Raw genomic sequence first — 22,110 nt, forward strand, 5'->3', positions numbered from 1 at the left:
CAGTGACGACGGCCCATACCCCCTCAATACACGATGTTTATCTAAATTGTTGGTTCCTCGCTCCCGTATCACAGGACACGCAATTACTTGCTTTTCGGCGCTTTCTGCTTCACTGGGTACTGGAAACCACCAGCGTATACAAATCTTCGTCTATCGACAACTATTGAGAAGCAACACTGGGCCCCAACACATATTTCTCCGTGATGCAGGATTTGTCTCGACATGACTTTCAAAGGTGTTTCTACGGGCTAAAAGTATGCATCTAACGCTCATGTGACGGTGAGGCTCAAGATGTACTGAATCCTCGAGGCGCCTGTATGAACATTGTTGGTCAGTGGGGTACATAACGCTCCGAGTAAATGGTGTTATTCAGATGGAGCCGACAACAATAAAGCAAGGGTGTGTGAATGTTTATAAGTCCGCTGACTTTAACGGTGTTGCGCCGCAGAATGTTGGATCTGGTGGGTACTGGAGTGAACACGTACCGCTGAATGTGGCCGTTGCAGTCAGCCCAAGTGAGTCAGCCGATAGATTGGCGGGGGTAGCGGGTTTGAGCTTTTCTACTGAAGCAGCATGTGGCCTCGCGCGTCGATTTTGTTTCGAGCAGTTCGTCAGTATTCGCCGTCCTCGGCGTTGTAAGTTTGATTCAGTACGTAGTGGAGAACGAGCAATTCGAGGACCGCAACTCAGCATCTATCGCAAATCTGGAGAAAGGTACTTCAATGCTGGACAGGCCGATAGAATTTCACGGATTTGGTGTCGAGTGGTGGTATGGACGATAGACACCGAACTTGGCCCCGTCAACAATCTGAGCGTACCGCGATTCGTAAAGGAGAACTCAAGCGGTGCTTTTATTGAAGTACTCTTCTCCCGAAGCGACTGAGGGAGTAAACCACAAGAATTCGGGGGGTGAGCAGTACTATGTCGGACTATGCGTCGCTATGGATTAGCGGCCGGAGTTGACGAAGACACGTCCAGCTTGTCGAGCGGTTTTGTAGACGCAGCGCTGATATCTTTCTGACAAAAGGTGGCGCGGCGACTAACTGTGGACAGTTAATGACCCATAACGAATTTGGCAGGATCCGCAGTGACCAACGAGTCGTGGGTTCAGGAGTGAAACCATCCCAACTTCGTGGTGCTGATGGTATCTTCCGCATCGAAATCAGATGTAGGCGAAGTGAACTCTTTGGCGTGTGAGTGTGATACCAAATCGTAGCTATCAACACAAAATGAGCTGGCTGATAGACTAATGGGGGAAGGAGACTATCGACTGATATGGGTGATGTAAGACATGGCTCTGGGTGTCATACAAGCGATTCAATCATGAGTTTTCTTACTTTCTAAAACAGGAAGTGGCCTCGATCGACAATACTCTCGTCAATTTTGTTTCAGACGCTTCCTCGGCATTCACTCCCCGATACTGAAAGCTGGAAGATGCTCAATTCAGCAAAAGGGCATACGCTACCTATCGCAAGCCGTAGGGACTTACTCGTCCGCTGAACTAGTTTCACGTTTGCCGTTTACATTGTCAGTGCCGAATGGATGATAAGGATGCCCAATCGAATTTCTTCACCATTCGAAGCCACCATTTATTGTATCGTGCAGGTAAAGTGGCTATTCGAATCATTTTTTTCTTTCTTCAACAAGAACAAGGACCGACAGGCGACTCGATGTACTCGATTTCTCGCGGAACTAGCACTCGGTTGAATGCCACCCTTGGTAGCCCCCATTTTACGAACTACGCGGCACTAGGAACTACTGGATTGACGTGACATCTTACCGAGCGGGTATTGGCTCGATTCCGTTTGCAGATCCCGACAAATGATGCGGGCGCAGCCAATAATGAAGTCAAGATTTTTGCACATGAAGAATACTCCTGCCGTGCCACAAGACCCGTGGCTGACCACTGACTACCCCCAATTCAATCTCGTGGTGCCAAACATACCTTTCGGATCGAAATTCAAGTTGGGCCAAGTGGACACTTTCGCCAGTGCGCACTACCGAAAGGGCCGCCCAAATGAGTCGACGGATAGGTTGGCGGGGATGGTCAACTTGGATTTTGAGGGGTTGCGGATTGTCATCGTGCGATTCCTACCTGGGTTTTCTTTCCTTACCAACCAGATAATGATGTTCATCAACTATCGACCCGTCGACTTTGTTTTGGGCGCGTCCTCGGTATTTCCCGTTCCTGGTACGTTAAGCTCGCATGTTTCGACAAACTGTAGGATGCAATCGAGCATCACTAAACGAACTTCACTGCTGGACAGGCCGATATAATTTCAGGGTTGCTTTTTGCAGTTGCAAATCGAGCATCACTAAATGTACCGCAGGCCTGGAAAACATACTTCACTGCTGGACAGGTCGATATAATTTCATAGTTGCTTGCTTTTTGATACGACACAAGAAAGTGAAGCAGTGTATACAGGTGACTCTATAATAGGAGACAAACCACGTAGATTGAAATTGGTAGTACGATTTCATGGAATGCCGTTCATCTTGTCGGACGCTTGTTGAATTGATCTGTTTACACATCAGACAGATATGTTGAATAAAAAGATCGAATACAGTATCTTAGATTTGGGTAGTAATCTTACATGGCTAAGGATTGCAACATTGATGGGGATTTTAAATCGACACTCGATCTAGTAGCAAGTATCTGGAGCTGCCAGACGGCGGTAATTGCTAGACGCACTGCAGCCCTAAGATGTAATACGAAGATGCGTAGTATAGGCGGAAGATCAGGGTGCTTTTGTTGACGACAACGCATGAAATACATTTTCATATCCAGCACGGCAAGTGTAGTAATATTGGCTTTTGCGTGAGGAACTACTAAAGCGGGGTGACAATATCCTGCATTTAGGTTCATCATGAGCTGGGATAAGCTCCAGTAGACCAGGAAACTCGGGCAAGTGCGTCTATTGCAGATCTGTGATCCATCGTGACGAACTCGAAAGTGATCAGGAAATACGCACGAAGAAATGCCTGCTGATACATTTTGGTAGCAAATACACTGCCTTCACGCCTGTAAAATGGTTTTTTTTTCGTTGTTAAGTAGTCTTGCTCACAAACGTCACCTGTAAACGAACGTGTTCATCGACGGTTGTGATGCTTTACTGCCCCTCTTGGCACGACTCTAGCGAGATAGTGAGCAGCTCGAATTCGATTGATGAAGATGAACGGCGAAGTAGCGAATTTTGGCTTTGTAGGCTATGGCAGGGTTGCCCAAATGCACAAACGTTTGCAAAATGAACGTAGCTTACCTGTTACAGAAGCTCACGTCACCATACACACCAAGAACAAACAGGTAGGTCAATGAAGTAACAGGACGTCGTTTATGCATGTAGTATATTGCATCCTCTTAGAGTAAGAGCTATTGCTGCCGGACTCCTTCCTTAACTACCAGATTTCTAAAACAGTCCAGATAGTGGTCGACCCGCGCTACACCTCGCGTTGTTTACTCTAGCTTATACCTTGGCGTAGGTCAACCGAAACCTGCCTACTTCCTTCCATGGTTCAGCAGCAACGGAAGTATTCCAGCGTGCTCTAGAGTGCTCTTGCAAATAGCGAGCGTGTACTTCACTCATGGTCTCTTGCTTCGTTCGCAGAGACATCTCTCCCCACAATGACGTTTCTTCATCCGTCATGTATGTGGTTGGTGCAGTAGTTGCAAGAGTATCACCACTAATATAGAGCTTGTGACCGCGCCAGCACTCGATGCGCAAGTGCACATTGTACGACGGATCATTTCTGGATAAAGACCAGTTGTAGACTTGCAAGTACACTACGAACCGCTCCGGATGCTCTACCCGCACCTCCCCGACGTAGTCGCCGTACAGGCAAGCGTCAACGGCCGAGGCCATGCCGTCGGGAAACTGCGAGAACACGCGCTCCTTCCCGTCCAGTACTATGCGCATGAAACTTAGCGAGCCTGCAATGGTGTGATTGGAACGGACGTGCAGTTTACACGCCTCAACGTCTAGGGCCACATGTAGACGCGCCATTTGGGATATCACTTGGAACACTGTAAGTAGCGAGTAGGCGCTGTCAGTTTGAAGCATGCCAGTGTTCTGACCGTAGGCATCTCGCGCAGCACCATCGCTTGACGTCCATGAGGCCTTGTTCACATCGAGTAGCCATTCTCCATTCCAGCAGTTTTCAATGTCGTTTCGAGCCGGATGCACTTGACTGAAGCCTATACGGAGTGGACGTCGTGCGAATGCATGATGGGTCCTTCGAGAAGTCGACATACCGATGTACGTTTCTCGTATCTGCGCCATGAACGCGTTCCAGCCGATGAAATTGCGTCCTCCCAGGATTTCGCGCACTTGGAAACGCCTCGCGTGGAGATCTGGGTACGTGTATACGGCAGCAATGACTTCTTCTGCTACGTTATCTAGACTCTTGAGATCGGTGTGCGCAAAGACTTGGGCATCGAGGCAGTCGCTGAGCTCCTGGATTAATAACAAGAAGCACGCTCTTAGAGCATGCTTATCTAGAACAGATCTGGCGTGGTGGTAGAAAAAGCTACGCAGCCATTGCCATGTTCCTTCTGAATAGAGCCACTTGATACCCTGGGTCAGCGCGCGCAGCAGCGTCTGCAGCTGTAATGGCAGCGTTTTAGCAGAGCCATCGCCTTCACCATTCTCGAGTTTGACCTTTCCACCAGCTTCGTCAAGCAGGAGACTTGTAAAACAGTTCATCTGGTTAACTTGATCGGGACAGTCTTGGAAAGTCTGTTGCAAATGATCGTTGATCATTTGCACCAGTTCGGCAGCAATCGGTGCGTAGCTGCTCATGGGAACCCAGCGGAGAAATGCGTACGCGAGTGCTAAATTCCTGGATACACGCGCAGCTGGGAGGTTGGTTTGCCCCCACTGCAGGTTTCCCTCGAACAGTCCGTGAGCATCACTGGAGTATGGGAATCCCGACACCTGCTCAGACTTCACCTCGTACGTCGGCTCTGTCTTCACGATCACTGGATCGATCCTTACGTCGTAACTTTCCGCGCCAGAGTATGCATGAGGTCTCTTGTGATAGGCATCATCCGGATACGAGTAGATGCCGCCAGCTTGTAGCGCCTGAAGTGGGTGCACTGGTACCAGCGCCGCCCGGTACTGCTCTGCAGGGGCGCGCCGATATGATATGACAGTGAATTCAGGTGAAGTCACGACGCGCGATACTCGATAGAGCTGCGTGTGAGCCTGTGGGTCCGTGAACGCGGTCAAGTTACCATGGCGATCGACGGCACAGCGCTCCACGACGTAAGCTTTGAGCACGTGCTTCATGAGGCGTTGCGCCTTGTTAGCCCCGCTCTCCCAGTCGTAGTACCAACGCGATAGGGGTTTCCCGTTCAAGTGAAAAACAAGCGGCTTCTGGTAGTCAACCGGTGCATCAGGCCTGCGGAAAGTTGTGATGAGTCCGGACGGACGGTCGATCAGGCCCTCCATCCACTGGCCGTCCAAGTTACTCTCGGACTGAGTGCCGGCCGCAATTTTGGCGACCTCAACGCACTCGCCTGGTCGAATACTCGCGTCGGTCACAGCTTCGAAGCGCGCGAAGACCGCCAGAGCATCGGTAGGAGACAGCTCGACTGGCCCGGCGCCAGGAGACCGAGCGGCCAGCTCGACTCGCACGCTAAGCGACGTGCCGCAATAGCTGCGGTCGATGTGCTTGGGGCAACAGTGCGGGAAGCATCTAAAGACAAAGCAAAAGGTCAGCCGCACGCTATACCCACGGACTCAGAGGCGTGTGTATATTACCGAAGGATCTTGAGACCCTTAGTGCGATTACTCCTGTTTAGCCACAAAGCACATGTACCGGTAAGATAGGGCCTATTCCGTACAGATTAATACACCACACAAACCTCTTGTACTCCGAGCGGAAGAGCTGGGCGTGGGTGCATCCTAAATGGACGAAGGCGGCCGAGGCTAGCTCCATCGGGGGCGGCGGGGGAGACGCGACCATCTCTCGGACGCTCTGGTTTAGGCAGTGGTCTCGGGTCGTCTTGGCTCTTTTTATGAGCACTGCCAACAAGTTATACCCTTTTAGAGGACGAAACCAACGGATTTTGAGCAACTCCTTCAAGTACACGTAACACCTTCATAAATCAAGCGAAACTCGCCCAGCAGCGCTTACGAAACCGGCGGATCCGCACCGCTAGACCCTGCACTGTTCGCCTTTTTCCGAGCTTCGCTCCCCCTGGGCATCAGAGTGCGATCCAGAAAATAGGAGGTGCGCTCAATTCATACGCGTGGCCAGGTGTGCGTGTTCTCTGAACCCGTAGGCAGCTCGGTTGTCGATACTGACATATTACATGAAGACTAACTCATCGGTGAAATACGGGTAGAGCGCATTTTGCTGGTAGCGTTCCGTGAGCTTGGGGCGGTCCGCGCAGTCTGCATTATACTCGGCGCTCACAGTCCATACGCAACCGTAAGAGCACCAAAACACTACGTGCAACCAGCCAGAGCTCGGAATCAGTAAATAAAATAAAAAAGTTAGGCAATAAAATAACTGAAATAATTTAATGTGGTCGACCGCAATAATCAGTATTTCTCAGATTCTAGAACGTTTAACTTCTAGAAGCCTCGGGGTAGTCGAGCTATCCGTTCAAGTAATTCTCTTCTCGCTATCATTTCAAAATCTACCATGTCCCCGACGCCAAAGAAACTCACCAGAACCCACTGCTCGAAGCTGCTAAACGGCCGCTACAAGTGCTGACTGTGCTTGAAGACGCGCAAGCTGTCGTCCTCTGGTTGCTACACCAAATCAAGTATTTCCTTCCTCTGGTTGCTACACCAACACGACCGACCACCTCCGACGTGACCACAAGACTACCACCCTCTCGACCCTCTCGAAGTGCGAGATCCGAGCAGTGCGTCCATGAACCCTCGACTCGTTCGTTGCTACTGCTGTGAACGAGCTCTCTCCCGTTCGTAGAGAGAGCGGTGCAAGTGGCGATGAAGAGGGTGAGAATCTCTTTTTTGCAGAGTGGCTACGCCTGGTGAAAAGCAATACACTGTCAAAGTTCATCGACCTTCGCTGGATTCCACCGACATCGAGCGACGTTGAACGTTTATTATCAATGATACAACTTCTCAAGTATTAGTCATCCTCCCGAAAGTTAGTCACTTGTGAACACCTTGGGAGATTGTTACTAACGTAAGTGAACTCAATATACCTTACTTTAAAAAAACACTTGTGAACACCAGAACAAAATAGGCTAATGAAATTACTCCGTTTCCATCCGTCAACTATAATACTGGGGCGAAACATATATGACACCAATCGTTCATATCAGTCAACTCAACATCGAAATCAACCACGAAATTCTATCGGTCTGTCTAGCATGAAGTGTCTTTCTCCAGATTGCGATAGGTGTTGTGATCGCTGCTCTATTGCTTGTTGTTGTTGAAGTGAGCATCTCCTCGTGGATCAAGGCTTACTGTACCAAAACAGCATATACAGAGGAAGCGCCTGAAGCGAAAATAGACGCAAGTATTGTCGATCAACACCGCCCTCTTCTCTGCTTCAGAAGGAAACTCGCTCACGATATCCATACTCTACACCAGATCGGATGATCCACTTGGCTGACAGCAACGACCATATCGAGCGGTACGCTCTAAACCCACCCAACTAAAGTGTCCACTCGACTCAATTCAAACGGGCCGAAAAGATTCTGCGGTGCATCACGGTTGAATCCATCGTCCGTCCAAAACCACACGAAGCATTCTACACGTCTGTGCTCTGTCGTTGTCGACACCATCAATATTGAATAACAACGTGCACCTCATGTACTTGAGAAGTTCGAAGCCCTCTCCCATCGGTACCTCGTGGATTTAGGTACAACTTGAGCCCCCTGTCCTGTCGCCACATAAGTATCGCAATTGCCCGAATTAGGAATGAAACTCTCTCATGGCAACATATACTTGCGCCGCGGGGAACGATTTGTGCTTCCATTGGCGTTTCCTCGTAGTCGTCAATGTCCTCGATGGGCGGAGATTACATGAGCTGGAACTCCGCTGAAGAAAAATCATCGAAGTTATTGTGTAACCTGTGACAGCGAACGCACACCAAGAATGAGACGCTGAGTATTGACGGGTATGAATGCATTACCACCTTACCTATGGAAGTTGGAGACATTACAGCCGCTATCTGTGTGAGCACGAAGCACACTCTTAATTAAGCCTGCTCCACGCAGTTAGTTCATGCACATCGAACCTTGAAAATGATACCACCCGTCGCCATTCCGATACACACAAGAATAGGCAGCGATATATTCGCACGAGCAAATACTCAGTCTGTTTGTGAGGCTATGTATGGTCGAAGCCGCTACTGCACTTGTAGCAATTGCCTCCACAAATCTTGTGATCACACTCACTCCTTTCTATCGTGCGCAGCTCGCGTGGCCCACGCATGATGCTAGCGTTCGTGACGGATACATCCAGCGGAATCTGCTACCTGCCCGACGGCGAGCTTTCGAGCACCAAAAATAACGGCAACGGCCAGCGTGCCCTTTGCCCAGTCATATTTCCCACGTCATGCCTGTGTAGATTCAGCGAGCAATTCACAGCATCTCCTCTAGCACTTGTGACGCAGCCCTTTACGAACCTAGCTAGCATGCGACGATGGTGTCCTTAGTGCATGTAGAGCAAATAGGTACATGATATTATAACAGGAGTTTGAAACGACCTGTAAGAACCACCAGCATATCACCACGCGTTTCCCCTCAAACGGCACCTCGTTAGCCTCAGACCTTGCTGGTCTTGAGTCTCAAACATCTCAGCCATGTCGGTATGCAAACCCGCGGAGCCTGAAGAAGGCCGCGGAAAAAGTTAAAATGGGTCCCTTTCACACTTGCTTCCAGTATACCGTGGTATACTGGAAGCAAGTGTGAAAGGGACCCATTTTCTGCCAGTCGCCGCTCTGTGAATTGGTTGTCGACGCAACTTGTCCTCGTGCCCGAATTGTGGTACACAAGGTGGTCCTTTTTTCCCGCACAAGACCGTAGTTTGTCCACAGTAACCCCAATTTGGCAATTCTCCCACCCGAAATCCGCAACGTCAAGGACGTGCTGGGTCCAGTAGAGCCCACCAAAGATGCCGCTTCTGGCGCCTTCGCCGCCGCTGCAAGTAGCCGCCGGTAGCTTCTTCCGCCTTGATTTTGTAACCGCCAGGTTGGTGTCAAAGAGGCCAGCAATGTTAGGCTAGTGCTAACCCAGCTTCAACTTGGCTTGTGTTGCAGAGCAACCGCATAAAAGGCCTGAAGATCCTGCGCTGCTCCCTCACTGCTACCCGAAGCGTATTGACCGCAGCTACTTCGGATATTCCCTCAGCATGCGCCTAGCGAAATGGATGCGGTATCTGTTGATCGTAAGCTGTCTCGGCTTCGAAATAGTACCGGCGTAACCAGCACTGATGGGATTCTCTCACTGATGTTGGTGTGTAGCGGGAATTCGGAGTCTCTTCACTACACGCATGTTTAAGGATGCGTACCCAGCGCCACAAAAATTGAAGGTGCGAAGCAGTACATGATGTACTGCTTCGCACCTTCAATTTTGTGTTTTTCAAACATGTACTGTACATGTTTGTTTATATTGGCACCGCCAATATATTACTGTCAAGACGAACCACGGATTGGTACTGCGTCACGCCCTCACGGTCTGTCGTACTCGCTTTTTTCCGCGGCTGGAATTGATTTTCGTTGTTCTTGGACTCTCTTAAGGTCGATGCGAAATGCATGCAAGCGTGGATGGAAGCAAGTAACATCAACCTCGAATGCATTGATGACACCCACATATTATCTGGGTGTTGTATGGCATTGTACCTGTGTGGCGTGGAGCAATAGCAACAGTTCCTTTGAGAACTGGTACTCGTCCATCAGGCGCAGCAACGTTGCACCGCCAGAATATTCCGCGCCTTTGGGTGATGCGCGTCGCGATTGTGAAGGAACCGAGGTTGAAGTTTGCGTCTACGATTCAAAGCTGCAAATCTTGTGTATATTTGTGTCCCTTAATTGTGGACGGTACTATATCATTTCACGGATCTTTGAAATGGAAATCGACTTGGTGAATCGATAGGGAAGTGAAGCGCAGAGCAATTTAGAACACAGACGTCTAGCTCAGCAGCTTGTGGTGGTGTCGTGGATTCCTGGATGGGGAGATCGTATTAGACGCGATTGCAGATTCAAGCTGTCAAGAGCTAACCTTTGACGCCTGCTGGGTCGTTGGTTGTGTCGTCTCTGGTGCAGATCAAGCAGCAATTGGTCGGCAATGTCTAGAACGCAGATTAAATCAACTGCTTACGGTGGGTGGCTTTTTCGTTCGTATGATGGTTCACAGTCAATTCAAAACTGCACTACGGGTTGTAGCGATGCCGCGACGGCGGGCAGCTCGAGTATCGAGAGAATTGGTTCGAAACGCTACCTTATTATCGTGACAACGGAGTTCGCGCGTACAGTAGAAATGATACACGCCTGTGCATGCAGGAGCTATCGTACAGTAGAAGTGAGCGTACGTGTTGGCTACGACTCAAAGTCTGAGACGAAGGAAGAACTCGATAGCAACACGTGTGTGGGTGGGCCACCGGTAGCCAAGAGTGCCGTCAATCGATCGTGTCATCTGCTCAGAGAGTTTTGAGATCGGGCGGCTTGTGCAAGGCTGCGGATCTGGAGCAACAGACGGTGGAGTGGGTGCCATCGGGAATAGGAGCTCGGTGCTCTCCTATTACCGTTGAAACATCGAGCATTACCCCCATCTTCTTACAGCTTTCCCTCTCGTCTTGGTACGTACCCCCGTGATGTGTACAGTCTCCCTGCCATTAAGCGTCGATACCGGCGAAGGGGCCCTGTCGCGTACGATACGGCGGCTAACTCTTACATGTAGCTATGTGTGTGTGCGTAGCTTTTGATGCGCGGCCTGAACCTGCTGAGGGTCAATGAATTGGCAGGACCTCATCATAAACGGACGGTGCGAGCTTGTTGTGCTGGGTTCAGTTGTGCTCCTCCGCTCGAACCACCCCTTAATAACCGCGCGTCCAAAGACACGTGCTCGTCATTGTGAGATCTGAAGAATCATGTCCTCATCTCGAAGTCGTGCAGAGCTCGTTAATAATTGACGTCGTTGATAGGCTTTTGGGCTCAAGCGGCACCGATGAGCCGGGCAGATGCTGAGCGGAGCGGGTGGTGGCGGCCTGGAGGTGGTGGCTATCGGGCGGTGCTGGCTTCCGGTGCTCTCCGTCCATTTCACGTTTACCCACAACGCTGTGTAGAATCAAGGAAGCGTTTTCGAAGTGATGGAGGAAAATATCTCGAGCTTTGTGGTTGCACATGTTGCGTCTCCCGATCGTGGACGGCGCTACAAAATTTACAAATCGTTGAAATGTAAATTGGATCGATGAATCTGCTTCGTCTGGCGACATCAAATGATAGTGAAGTGAAGCACGGGCATTTTCGCCGGCATCTATGCCGTCAAGTGCTGTAGTTAGCTATAAAGTTTGTGGCGAGAGGCGAGCGCGTTTCTCGCAGCAATGCTTATCGTGGGTCGTCTTTGTGGGAAGATAGATCGAGCTCCGTGCGTACTGTGTGTCCGCAATGAGTAACCACGCGGTGGACAGGTGGATTTGGTTTCCTAGGGAGCATCTCGTCCTGGATTCCTGGCTAGGTGGGTCCTATTCGTCCTGGCTGCCGATTGACTCGCCACCAACCCGCGATTAACGCGCAAGATACTGTGTTGCATCGGTTGTGGCGTCGAACGTGGGCCGATCGGTGAGTGGATGGCGGTCGGAGTGTACGCTGGTGGGCTGTATCGTTGGTATGAATTTCTGAGGGGATTCCAAGACCATTTTGAAGCTCACTACTGCGCCGGTAGCGTCATCTGCGGCCACAACGGCGATACTGCGAGGGCGAGCAACTGCTGTGGCGTAGCAAATGGGGTTTCCGACCCCATTATCGATCGTGAAAGATGCATTCTCACACAAAACAAACGTGGGCTGGGGTATAAATGTAGGCTTTTGTGTTTGGATAGAAGATCAGTGTTGTCACTTACCTAGCGGCTAACGACTACTAAAGGCTGTTAACTATCATCTGAAGAGTGGGCTCCTACACTTCGTTCACTGGAAAGTGCTACATGATCACACAGGTCCTTGATGTGTGAACTGGATTGTTTGTTCGTGGTACAAGCTTTGGGTCTCGATGTCAATTAATGAGAACACGTTGAATACTTAATTTTTTGTTATTTTTTGCTCGAAGCCGTACTTCTGCACTAAAAAACAAGCAAACAACTGTGTCTATAGTTTTGTTTTCTTGCTGAATGTCTGGATGGTAACACTATGCAGCGTATCTAAACCGCATCTGTGGGGAGGAAAAAATAAACAAACTGAATTTTGGGTTGCCGGGGTGAATACGTTGCTAGCTTTTAGTGGTGAGCACCATCACTGGGTTAAAGTTTTCTAATGTTTCTTGCCTATTTAGTAATCTCCCTCAATTAGCTACAGATTACCACGACATGTCTGGCTATCATTCCTTGACGTAACTCACGCGGAACCTGCCAAATTCTTCCCACGTTGCTGACGAGGCCCTCGCCGCCTCGCGGTTGTCGCGAAGCCGCTGCGAGAAAGCTTTCTCCACGGCCTCGCGCTTCTCTCGTAGTGACATCTCGCCCAGATACTGTGCGCCGTCCGATGTGAACGAGGCAGGCGCGCTCGTTACCAGCACGTCGCCGCTCACGCACAGTCGCTGACTGCGCCAGCACCCTATTTGCAAGCGTAGGTGGTAGGATGGACCGTCCTTTGACCAAGTGAAGATCTGCAGGTACACAACGAGTCGTCCGGACTGATCCACGCGCATCTCGGCGATGTAGTCTCCGTTTGATCCTGCGCTGATACTCGACGCCATTCCATTGGGAAACTGCGAAAACACGCGCTCCTTGCCGTCCAGTATTAGGCGCATGCAGTCCTGAGCGCCAACAGCGGCTGTATCCTTCTCTTGTGTCTCGCGACCAACTGCGAGCTATGGAGGCGATTTTCCTACCATTAAAGACTGAACTTCTCACTGTTGATCGGAGGCTGATGAGCAGCGAACTCGCGAGTTTGCACGTGCAAACCGACAGAGAGGAATATAACCAAGTCAGGAGCATGCTCCACAGGGTGCAGTTGGCCCTAGCAAGCGTATTCACTACTGTGTACGATCCAGATTCACTGTTTACTTTGGCGTGGGAAACGTGGCTGTTCATGGTGATGACGACGCAGTGGGTGCTAGTGATGTTCCAGTCGTGCTTCCCTCTGGAGGAAGGACATAATAAGGTGGACTCACTCATGGCCTTCTTAGAGTGTTCGTTTCTCCTGGACGTTTTCATTCGCTCACGACTTGGGTTCTACGAGACGGGAATAAAATCATGGATATCCACCGCATCAAGCACCAGTACTTCCGATCGGGGGCTTTCGCTTTGGATATCATCGCGCTATTGCCGCTTTATGCTGTGAATTGGGGCATAGAGTCGTACCAGCGATGGGACCTCCTGAACGTCAACAAACTTCTGCGATTGTTCAAAGTTCCCAAGCAACTTCACGCACTCGAGACGCGGTACCTTAAGCGAACGACGGAGCTGCATCTGTTCAAACTGCTCTACTACACGTGCATGCTCTCGCACATTCTGGGCTGCATCTGGTTCAACTTTGCGTCGGGAGTAGCCACCCCCAAATTCAGCGACAGCTCAGCCCCGACCGCCACCCAGACGGCATTCGGTGAGAACCTGTGGCTGCCATCCAAGAAGCTGGAGAATGGGTCGCTCATGCTCCAGTACATGGCGTCTCTCTATTGGTCGTTCGGTCTCATGTCGTCTTCAGGCGAGTCCGAGTACCCACAGACCACGGCCCAATGCATTTTCAGCGTTGTGACCATGACCGCGGGCGTTTTCCTGTTTGCGTACGTGATTGGTAATTTTACCGATATTATCGAGCTCACAAGCTCCGAGAGCAGAGAATTCGATGTCAAAATGGGGGCAGCACGACAAATGCTAGACCATTTCAAGATCCCGACTATCCTCCAGGAGCGGGTCAAGACCTTCTTGTTGTTTAAAAGGTACCACACGATCACCCAGGAGCATCTGCTCGGAGAGTGTTTGCCACCGTCCTTGCTGACGGATATCCGCCTTGTATACCTAAAGCCCATGATCGAGAAAGTGGATTTCCTCGCGGGAATGGAGATATCCATCACGCGAATGCTGGTGTCCCAGTTCACGCAGGTGCTGGTTTCTCGTGGCGAGTTTGTTTTCAGGTTCGGGGACTGCGGCAGCGACATGTTCTTCGTATTCACGGGCATCCTCGACGTTCTGCTGCCCATGCAGCTAGCCAAACGTTCCAGACCCACGTTCAGAGCTGTAGCAGACACTGTAGCAAGCAAGGAGAACGCGTCCTCCCAGGCTGGACCGACACCGGAGGATATCGATAACAGCTTGCAGCAGATCAGTATTCCAGGCCAACTGAAGAAGATGAACGAGATATCCGCTGGCAGATATTTTGCTGAGAACGGATTATTCACGAATGGGGAACGGGACGCCTACATCCAGGCTCGGACGTCGTGCATCCTGTAGAGACTGTCGCGCGAATCGCTGGAGCTAGTATTCGAGCGCTACCCCAAGTGGAAGGAGAAGGTCATTCAAATCGCGAATATTCACCGTGAGCAGGCGCGACTGGAGCAGCTTTCGCGCGATGAGCAACGCCGTGGGATGCTGATAGGTGGTGAGCGAGCTTTGTCACGTTCGGACATTGTGAATGAGCGAGCCGAGGGGTTGAAAGGAGCGCGATATCACACCCGTTTGCAGCGTAGCAACACTGGGAGCAGCAGTCGGATCCTCCCAGTTCCGACGTCGGTGGGTTTGGTAGACCAGCAGGTTCAGAAGCCTCTTCTTCGGTTGGTCGATGGGTTTCTTCACGGGGTTCCAGTGCAGAGCAAGTTCCACCACTTTTGGCTGCGGTTCATCATTTGCTGCACCATGTTTGTCGCCGTTATGACCCCCTACCAGCTCACGATAGACGCTATGGATCGCACAGCGGTCGTCCCCGTTCTCGTAATTATCATAGGGATCCTTTGCGAAGTCGCTTTCGTCGTGGATCTTTGGTTTAGCTGGCACGTGCGTGAGTCCCAGGCGTCAATGGAACTGTATGACCAAAAGCTGCGGAGCGTGTACAGGAAGGAGCGGATGCTCTGGGATATCCTCGCCGCCATTCCGTTCTACGATGTGCTGGCAGTACTGGGCTGCAGTGCGTGGTTCAAATTGCTACGTTGCATCAAGATTTTCAACCTCGGCAGCTACTTCAACGAGCTAAACCGACGTAGCATTTCCAACGAGACAACCAGCTTTTGGCACGTCTGGATGGGGTATTTGTTGGTCATCTACTGGGTGGCGTGTGCGTATCTGGCAGTGTCGATGGACGCAGGCTTCGGAGCAGAGTGGGAAGGGTAGCTTCCGTCCCAGGATCTGGTTGTCTCGGACCCTCAGAATCCGTCCTCCTCTCAGCTCGCGCTTCGTCTATTGCGGGGACTTTTCTTCGCGATGGTGACTTTCGTCAAGAAAGCTTACTGCCCCGAGCCTGAGACTGCAACGCTCTACGCGTTCCACATCGCTATCCGTACGTCGTGCGTGCTTCAAGTGTCCACAATGCACCTATCGTGGTTCATCATGAAGGTCATCGCCCCTGTTTGCTGGGAAGAAAGCCAGAGGATGGACGAGTTCACGCGCGCTCTTGCTGAACGCTTGCGCTTCGAGTGCTACCCACGCGATGAGAGTGTTGTCACGGAAGGAAGTATCGTGCGAGCCATGTATTTCGTGATCAAAGGCCACTTGAGCATGCACAGCCGCTCTCTCCTGGATCGACCGGTTGGGCTCCGTAGTGGCAGCTACTTCGGAGAGCGTGGTTTGCTGGGGTGCACCATCAGCGCTTATACTGTACGGACCGTACGGGCCTGTGATCTGCTTTCTCTGAGCTCCGAGGCGTTTGTTCAAGTGCTGCAGGGGCACCTATTCACTCGTCTCGCTCTCAATTTGTGTGAGGGTGCGTACAAACACCTAAAGAAGCAACACATTGCGTCTTGCTCGAGAACTGACATGGAAGAGCACTGGGGAGCAGCTCTACTGGGAGCCGTCCAAGCGATCCAGACCCAGAGACAACCAGCTGCGCAAGCGAACCTCCCTGTTGCCAAGGAAGTCGCTGGGAAGGAAGCGGGTGACCCTCCTCCCAACTCGGATCGGATTCCTTTATCGTCCCTACGACGTAAAGTCACACGCCAGAACAGCAAGGCTCCGGAGAAGCAAGACCATCTCCTGCGCAGCGGCCACAAAGATGTACCGAACGTTGGTGAAGCTAAGGGCGTCCACATTGCGGACAAGGAGAGCGATGAGCTTCCTGCCAACATTGATTTGATGTTCAAAGCTCTGAAGACGCCCCACAGCTGCTTCGAGGCGTTCGCCCCCCTGCTTCACATCATGCTGGCGACCGACCCGCTGGAGTGGCATGTGAGTTTCAATACCCTCAACAGTACCGCCCTGCCGAATGCAATTGAGTCGGCAGACAATTCCGGGTGCTGGCGGCGCAACTCGCCCCCAGCAGCCGAACATGCAATTGCGTCACCACTCATCAGCCGCAATGAAGAAATTGAGCAATAAACTCAAAAGTAGTGCGAAAACCTATTTGTCGAGGAAACTCCACTTTGACTTCTTTTCATGTAAGACTATGAATTGGCTAGTTAGCTGGTGCCAAGTACAAAAATGTATCTTCCTTCAAAATCGTCAAAAGCTGCCTTTGTCATTCCTTCTTAGTTTTCTTTCTTTCTTCCCCTTACAGCCTTTTCAAGTCGTCGCTTCACGTGCTTCATCATCGCCGAGCCTTATCCTCACATGCTGACGCCTTTTTGCTCGTTACTTCACGCAAAGTTGCTGGAAATGAGCCCTGCACGGGCCCCAAGTGACATGGAGATCGAGCGGAACGTGTCCCCGAGATCGTCAATTGAAATGGCTTCGTGCACTGTCCCGCCAAGGTGCTCGGCGAGATCTGTGACGCCCAGATCGCTGACACGTCCATACCCAACCACAAAAGCTCGCAAGCCCGACACCGCGTACTGCTGCCGCATGCTCGTCGCTAGCTTCAGCCCTTGCTTACGGTCAGCAGGTCGACCGTCCGTGAAGAAGATGAGTACAGGCTGGTACTTTTTCATCGGATTCCGTGAGAGCACGGCGTTCGCTTGTTTCAAGCCCTTCTCATAGTACGTCCCACCACCACGGAAGTTCACGTATCGCGTTGCAGCCTGCTCAATCTTGACTTTTTCATACTCGAGAGTGCCCTTATCCCCAAAGGTAATTACCGAGACGATATCTTGACGACAGCCGCACGACATGCGACCTCGCAAATAGTCCCGGACTCCTCTCACCAACGCTTGCCACGGACCGCCTTTCATCGACCCCGAGCAGTCCAAGACGAAAACGTGGTGCAATATACCAGCGGAGGCGGCATGCGAGCACGTAAAACGATGGCCGTTGATGTACGTGACACCATCTCGCTCCAGGAAGGGAACGGATGCAGCAGGTAGATGCCAGACAGGGAGATCACAGCCGGAAGGTTCTTTCTCACGCCCTTTGTGGTCCGGTGCATTGCATAAGTACGGACACTTAGTGAACAGCGCGCGCTCTGCAGGGGACGAACAAGGGTCTTCCCACCCGATCGTTCTCCAGTACTCAGCATGCAACACTTCATCAACCTCGTGGTCTGGGGCTGGAATCAACGCAGTTTCGCAGTGGCGTCGGTGATCCCCCAAAGCCGAGTAGACACACGCATCAGCACTCTGGTAGCACTTGAGGTAGTGGACGTGTCCTCGTCCGGCTGTAGAGCAGTACAAATTGCACATTTCGGCGCTACCCTTCTCGCCTGCGGCGTACTTGCGGCTGTCCCAGCTGATGGTGCTCTGCTTAGCAACAAAGCGCATCTTGCGCATGTTGCCGTGTGCAGCAGAGTGCAGTCCGTGGTGTCCGAACGGTTTGGCGCAGTAATACTCACAGGCCACGCATCTCGCGGCGCATCCATGAGGGGCTACCCTCCCATCCCACAACTTCTTGGCACACGAGTGCATACCGCCGTGGCTTGTTTGTCCGGGCTCCAATATGATGGCGCACTGGTTGCGTGTTCCAACCATCCGCTTCGATCCATACTCGAAATTGTCGAACGAACCGCTGAACTGACGCGTGGAGACTCGGACGCTTTTGCTGCATATGCCATTCGCCTCACAAACTTTACTGCATACGTGGCTTGAAGCACACATATGCCGCGCATTTTCACTGCTGCCCGTGTAATACCCAAGCAAGCCTCCTTGTTCTTGGGCAAGTGTTGCACTTAATCCAGGATTTCCATGAAAATGGTTTGCGGAATCGCAACGCTCCTCACAGCTTCCCATCTCGCACGCATAGGCGCACTGCGTCTCCACACACTTGTGCACAGTGTGAAGCCGCTCTCCGTTCAACACGCACACCCCTTCACAATTTGGCGCACTGCACAAAATACCGCAAATGTGCTGCTTGACGGAGCAGCGATGATTTCCGTCATGCCCCGCCATCTGCACGCAAACAATTTCGCAGTTCGAAGCATCCGCGAGACTGCATACAAACCCGCAAGTGTGGTCTCCCTTTCCGCAGTCGCACGTTCCTTCGTGGCCAGCCTTACCGGTACAGCGAGGAACCTGTTCACGGTGCTGGTAGCTCTGCACACAGTACTCACAATAGCTGCGACACACATGAGTCATACCACAGTTGTGCTTCTCCTCACCTGGGGAGTGGCAAGCTGGGCGCATACACTGGAGTTGGCACTGCGCGCACCCATGACCACACCTCTTAAAACGCGTCTCGAACGGGAGAAGTCGAGCTCGCTCGATGTTATCCCAATCATCCGCAAATCGCTCAGGTCCCAGGAATTCCTTCACCCAGACAACAGCCTTCGATTTACGACGGCAAACCAAAAAAGACAGCATGGCGTCGAAATTGGTGTAGTCTGCCGTGGTGATTTTTTCTTCTGCTCCCTTCAATATCAGCTCCAAATAGTGTTGAAACAGCATCGTGATGGCATCGTAGATAGACCCTGTGTCCGCTGTTTCAGCGCAGACTGATGGTCCAAAATCTAAATTCTCGTCAATCGCTGCTAGTGAGAACTGGAGGTTCAAACGCTTCCAAGATTCAGCAAACTCGGGGTAGTCATGGCATAGATCTTCGAAAGAAAGCATTCCAGCAGCACGCTCGTTCTTTGAATCCGGCAGAATTCCTGTGCGAATGATACCAGGCAGATTTCGGTGAAGCTCCTTCATCTGAAGTTGTTGCGCGGTTTCTTCAACAGTGGTCCAATCCAAGATCGACATTTTGGCCAATACCAGTCGGATAAAGTCGTGGAAGGCTCTCCCGCTTCGAAACCCATGCTCCGCTTCGCCCTGCTGCGTAATAACTTTCTTGACCAACTTCTTCGCGTGAAGTAGCGACTCGTAGTAGCCAGGAGTCCCTAACGGAGGGGAGCAACTAATACTCACTTTACCGGAATACATGTTCGTTAGGAAGTTTTGCCCCGACGTGGCTTTGAGCAGGTTCCTGATTTTCCCCGTAAACTCCGAGAGGACATCTCGGCCATCATTCGGGTTAATGTCCTTCACACTCATGTAGAATATTCCTCGGAACAGTCGCTTGTCTTGCTTGAGTAGATCCATTCCCTTTTGAAACTTGGTGAAAAGCTTGTCAATTTCTTTGTCAAGCCGCATTTCCATCCGGAATATCGTGAACATCGACAGCGACGCATTCAGCACCGCAAGAAAAACATCTTCTTGATCTGTTCGCTCGAAGGACCCCAGACCTTCGAAATCCAGAACGACAAGCAAAACATCTTTCATGATGCGTAGTGTCATCCACGCACCGTCAGTGCAACGATTTCCAGCGATGGCAAACGAGGACCCCGTTAAGTGATTGAGGAAGTAGCTTTTCCCGGTCGACTGCTTTCCCATGGACGTGATGACGACGACGCGACCTTCCCACGCCGACAAAAGCGGCGACAAAAGCCCAAATCGAGTTGATTCAGCAATATCCGCTGACTCCTGCTCCACTTCGGCTACATCGAAAGATGGGTCCAATCCATCTCGTAGCACTGTCAGCGCGTTTGCCTCAGCGCGACAGATTTGAATAGGAAGAAAAGTAACGAGCGTCTGGAGGAATGCCACCATGGATTTTTCACTCATATTCAGACCCAGTAAAGGGGTACACCGCATGCCAAGCCCTCTCGTAAGATCCAGCCCTCGCAACGGTTTGTTGACAGCCATCAAGTCGCTCATCAACAGTGACAGAAAATCGTGACAACCTTCTAGAGCACCATTGACGTCGTCACAGGACTGGCAACACACAAGAACAGAAAGAGGTGGCGGGGAACCATCTTCCAGCAGCCCAATCACTGGGAACTTCTCGAAAACGTGATAAAACGTGTACATCCAGTGCTCCTTGCGCAGACACTTCTCGCCGCTAGCATCCTTTCCAGAGGCCTTGGTGTCGTCATCGTCATCGAACTGCCGCATGCTGTAGGAATCGCTACGGACAGTCACGTCAACGGAAAATGCGTGCAGCTTTCTTGCTAATGGATCGAAAACAAAAACATGTCCGTTCACACACTCTGCTTGCACTTCGTTCGTCAGAAAAGTGTCTCCTAGTGGCGCAACAGGTAGCTGGCGATAGGCATCAAGAGCAACGCACGACAGTTTTCCCTGAAAAGATCCATCCGCGCACGCTGTGACCAAAACAGCCCCGATAGCAAGATCATCCGAGAACCCCATAAGACGGCTGCGCGAAGTATCAGTATCACTGGGTAAGGCTCCGGTAATCGAAGTTTGGTCACAATTGATGTCGACACCTTGTAGGCTCTGTTACGTAAACTGTTCTGCCCAGGAGGAGCATATCGTTGAATGGAGCCGTCAACGTCGAGTGCACACCCAAATCAACAACTTTCACGCAGTCCATTCGCTTGAATGTCTCGTCGAATTTGTAGATCCCGACTGAATCTGCCGACAGGAAGACCATGCTTCGACTCTGATAATTGAAGTCGCAAAGCGAGGGCACCTTCCCAAACGTGGAGATGACCATTTCACTCGCGCGTGAAGAAGGCCCATCGGCATTAGCTGGAAAGTGCACCAAGTTGACGTACGTTCGTTCATTTCCCGTGCTTATTTGTATGACCGACCGGTTCTTGATCGTGAACATCGCAATGTGAGTCTCGTACGCATTAAGTACATTGTGGCCCAAGCGCTCTGTCTGTAGACAATCGTCCACCACGCCACGGTTCAGTTGTACTTTGATGACATCGTGGAACTGGGTGGCCGAAGCTTTAATTTCCCTCGTTCCGCTGCACAATATAGACCCCTTACGAGCTTTTGCACTTACTTTCAACAGTAATCCACTTTTTTCCAGGAGCTTTTCACGGAGACCATCGAATTGCTGTCGTACGATCTCTTTGGTGCTACTGTCAAAATCAGACGCACTTTGCTTCTGCTCGCGGTTCAAAGCTTCAAGACCGGCCAACTGCACCGCTTCCAGTCCATTCTCGACGGCAGTCCACCACTTCACCTGCAGCTCGACCAATACCTCCGCCGTTTTCGCCAGGAATGACGTCCACAGGTGCGAGTCGCTAGCACCCCAGCTGGTGGGGCCACAACTTGACCTCTTCTGCTTCTCAATGGCAAGCAAAAGGTTCGCTTTGGGGGAGGTTGCGCATAAACTCAACAATTTGGCGATGTCGGCGTCTTGGTTTTGCGTGTGCAATTCGAACAGTGTTGCCTCAATATCTTGCAGACGGTTGGGGATTTCGAGTGCCAATTTGGACTTGCGATCAAGCTTCCAGATGCCGTTTGCTTTGACCCACGAACAAAAAGCTGCATATTTGTCAGCTGCAGCTTCATAGCGCGACAATGCTGCTGGTGAGTTGGCCTTACAGAGCTGCAAAAGTAGCTCGCGTGAGCTATCCACAATTGTGCGTTGCTCTGCAATATCACCTCTTAAGCGCCGACGAGATCGTTCTCTTTCCTCCATCTGCTTCTTTTTGTGCAAGGCACGGC

At 51.2% G+C, this 22,110-nt stretch overlaps 9 protein-coding genes across 9 annotated transcripts; 4 read left to right on the plus strand and 5 right to left on the minus strand.

Moving 5' to 3' along the window:
• Positions 1–373: 373 nt before the first annotated feature.
• On the plus strand, positions 374–2,378 carry PHYSODRAFT_292923 (hypothetical protein; the record flags this gene model as incomplete). Its single annotated transcript, XM_009515605.1, has 6 exons — positions 374–635; positions 658–769; positions 1,080–1,193; positions 1,393–1,527; positions 1,812–2,191; positions 2,284–2,378. 6 exons carry the CDS (start codon positions 374–376, stop codon positions 2,376–2,378), a joined length of 1,098 nt encoding a protein of 365 aa, XP_009513900.1.
• Positions 2,379–3,464: 1,086 nt separating this feature from the next.
• PHYSODRAFT_476226 (hypothetical protein) lies at positions 3,465–5,964 on the minus strand (the record flags this gene model as incomplete). The annotated part of the gene is made up of 6 exons (XM_009515606.1): positions 3,465–3,976; positions 4,094–4,595; positions 4,764–4,934; positions 5,148–5,694; positions 5,760–5,792; positions 5,864–5,964. The coding sequence occupies 6 exons, from the start codon at positions 5,962–5,964 to the stop codon at positions 3,465–3,467; spliced, it is 1,866 nt and encodes a 621-aa protein (XP_009513901.1).
• Positions 5,965–12,513: 6,549 nt separating this feature from the next.
• PHYSODRAFT_477885 (hypothetical protein) lies at positions 12,514–12,960 on the minus strand (the record flags this gene model as incomplete). Its single annotated transcript, XM_009515607.1, has 1 exon — positions 12,514–12,960. A coding segment is annotated over one exon (447 nt), but the record flags the coding sequence as incomplete, so codon positions are not given.
• A 430-nt stretch (positions 12,961–13,390) lies between these two features.
• On the plus strand, positions 13,391–14,587 carry PHYSODRAFT_320535 (hypothetical protein; the record flags this gene model as incomplete). Its single annotated transcript, XM_009515608.1, has 1 exon — positions 13,391–14,587. The coding sequence occupies one exon, from the start codon at positions 13,391–13,393 to the stop codon at positions 14,585–14,587; it is 1,197 nt and encodes a 398-aa protein (XP_009513903.1).
• Positions 14,588–15,004: 417 nt separating this feature from the next.
• On the plus strand, positions 15,005–15,460 carry PHYSODRAFT_320536 (hypothetical protein; the record flags this gene model as incomplete). The annotated part of the gene is made up of 1 exon (XM_009515609.1): positions 15,005–15,460. The coding sequence occupies one exon, from the start codon at positions 15,005–15,007 to the stop codon at positions 15,458–15,460; it is 456 nt and encodes a 151-aa protein (XP_009513904.1).
• Positions 15,461–15,622: 162 nt separating this feature from the next.
• Positions 15,623–15,961, plus strand: PHYSODRAFT_464225 (hypothetical protein; the record flags this gene model as incomplete). Its single annotated transcript, XM_009515610.1, has 2 exons — positions 15,623–15,682; positions 15,782–15,961. Coding segments are annotated over 2 exons (240 nt in total), but the record flags the coding sequence as incomplete, so codon positions are not given.
• A 1,349-nt stretch (positions 15,962–17,310) lies between these two features.
• On the minus strand, positions 17,311–18,180 carry PHYSODRAFT_419781 (hypothetical protein; the record flags this gene model as incomplete). Its single annotated transcript, XM_009515611.1, has 1 exon — positions 17,311–18,180. A coding segment is annotated over one exon (870 nt), but the record flags the coding sequence as incomplete, so codon positions are not given.
• Positions 18,181–18,234: 54 nt separating this feature from the next.
• PHYSODRAFT_476973 (hypothetical protein) lies at positions 18,235–18,783 on the minus strand (the record flags this gene model as incomplete). Its single annotated transcript, XM_009515612.1, has 1 exon — positions 18,235–18,783. A coding segment is annotated over one exon (549 nt), but the record flags the coding sequence as incomplete, so codon positions are not given.
• A 504-nt stretch (positions 18,784–19,287) lies between these two features.
• On the minus strand, positions 19,288–21,259 carry PHYSODRAFT_477348 (hypothetical protein; the record flags this gene model as incomplete). Its single annotated transcript, XM_009515613.1, has 4 exons — positions 19,288–20,245; positions 20,468–20,527; positions 20,573–20,863; positions 20,898–21,259. Coding segments are annotated over 4 exons (1,671 nt in total), but the record flags the coding sequence as incomplete, so codon positions are not given.
• Between the last annotated feature and the right edge of the window lie 851 nt (positions 21,260–22,110).

This window comes from Phytophthora sojae (genome assembly GCF_000149755.1).
Source record: "Phytophthora sojae unplaced genomic scaffold PHYSOscaffold_1, whole genome shotgun sequence".
NCBI lineage: Eukaryota > Oomycota > Peronosporomycetes > Peronosporales > Peronosporaceae > Phytophthora > Phytophthora sojae.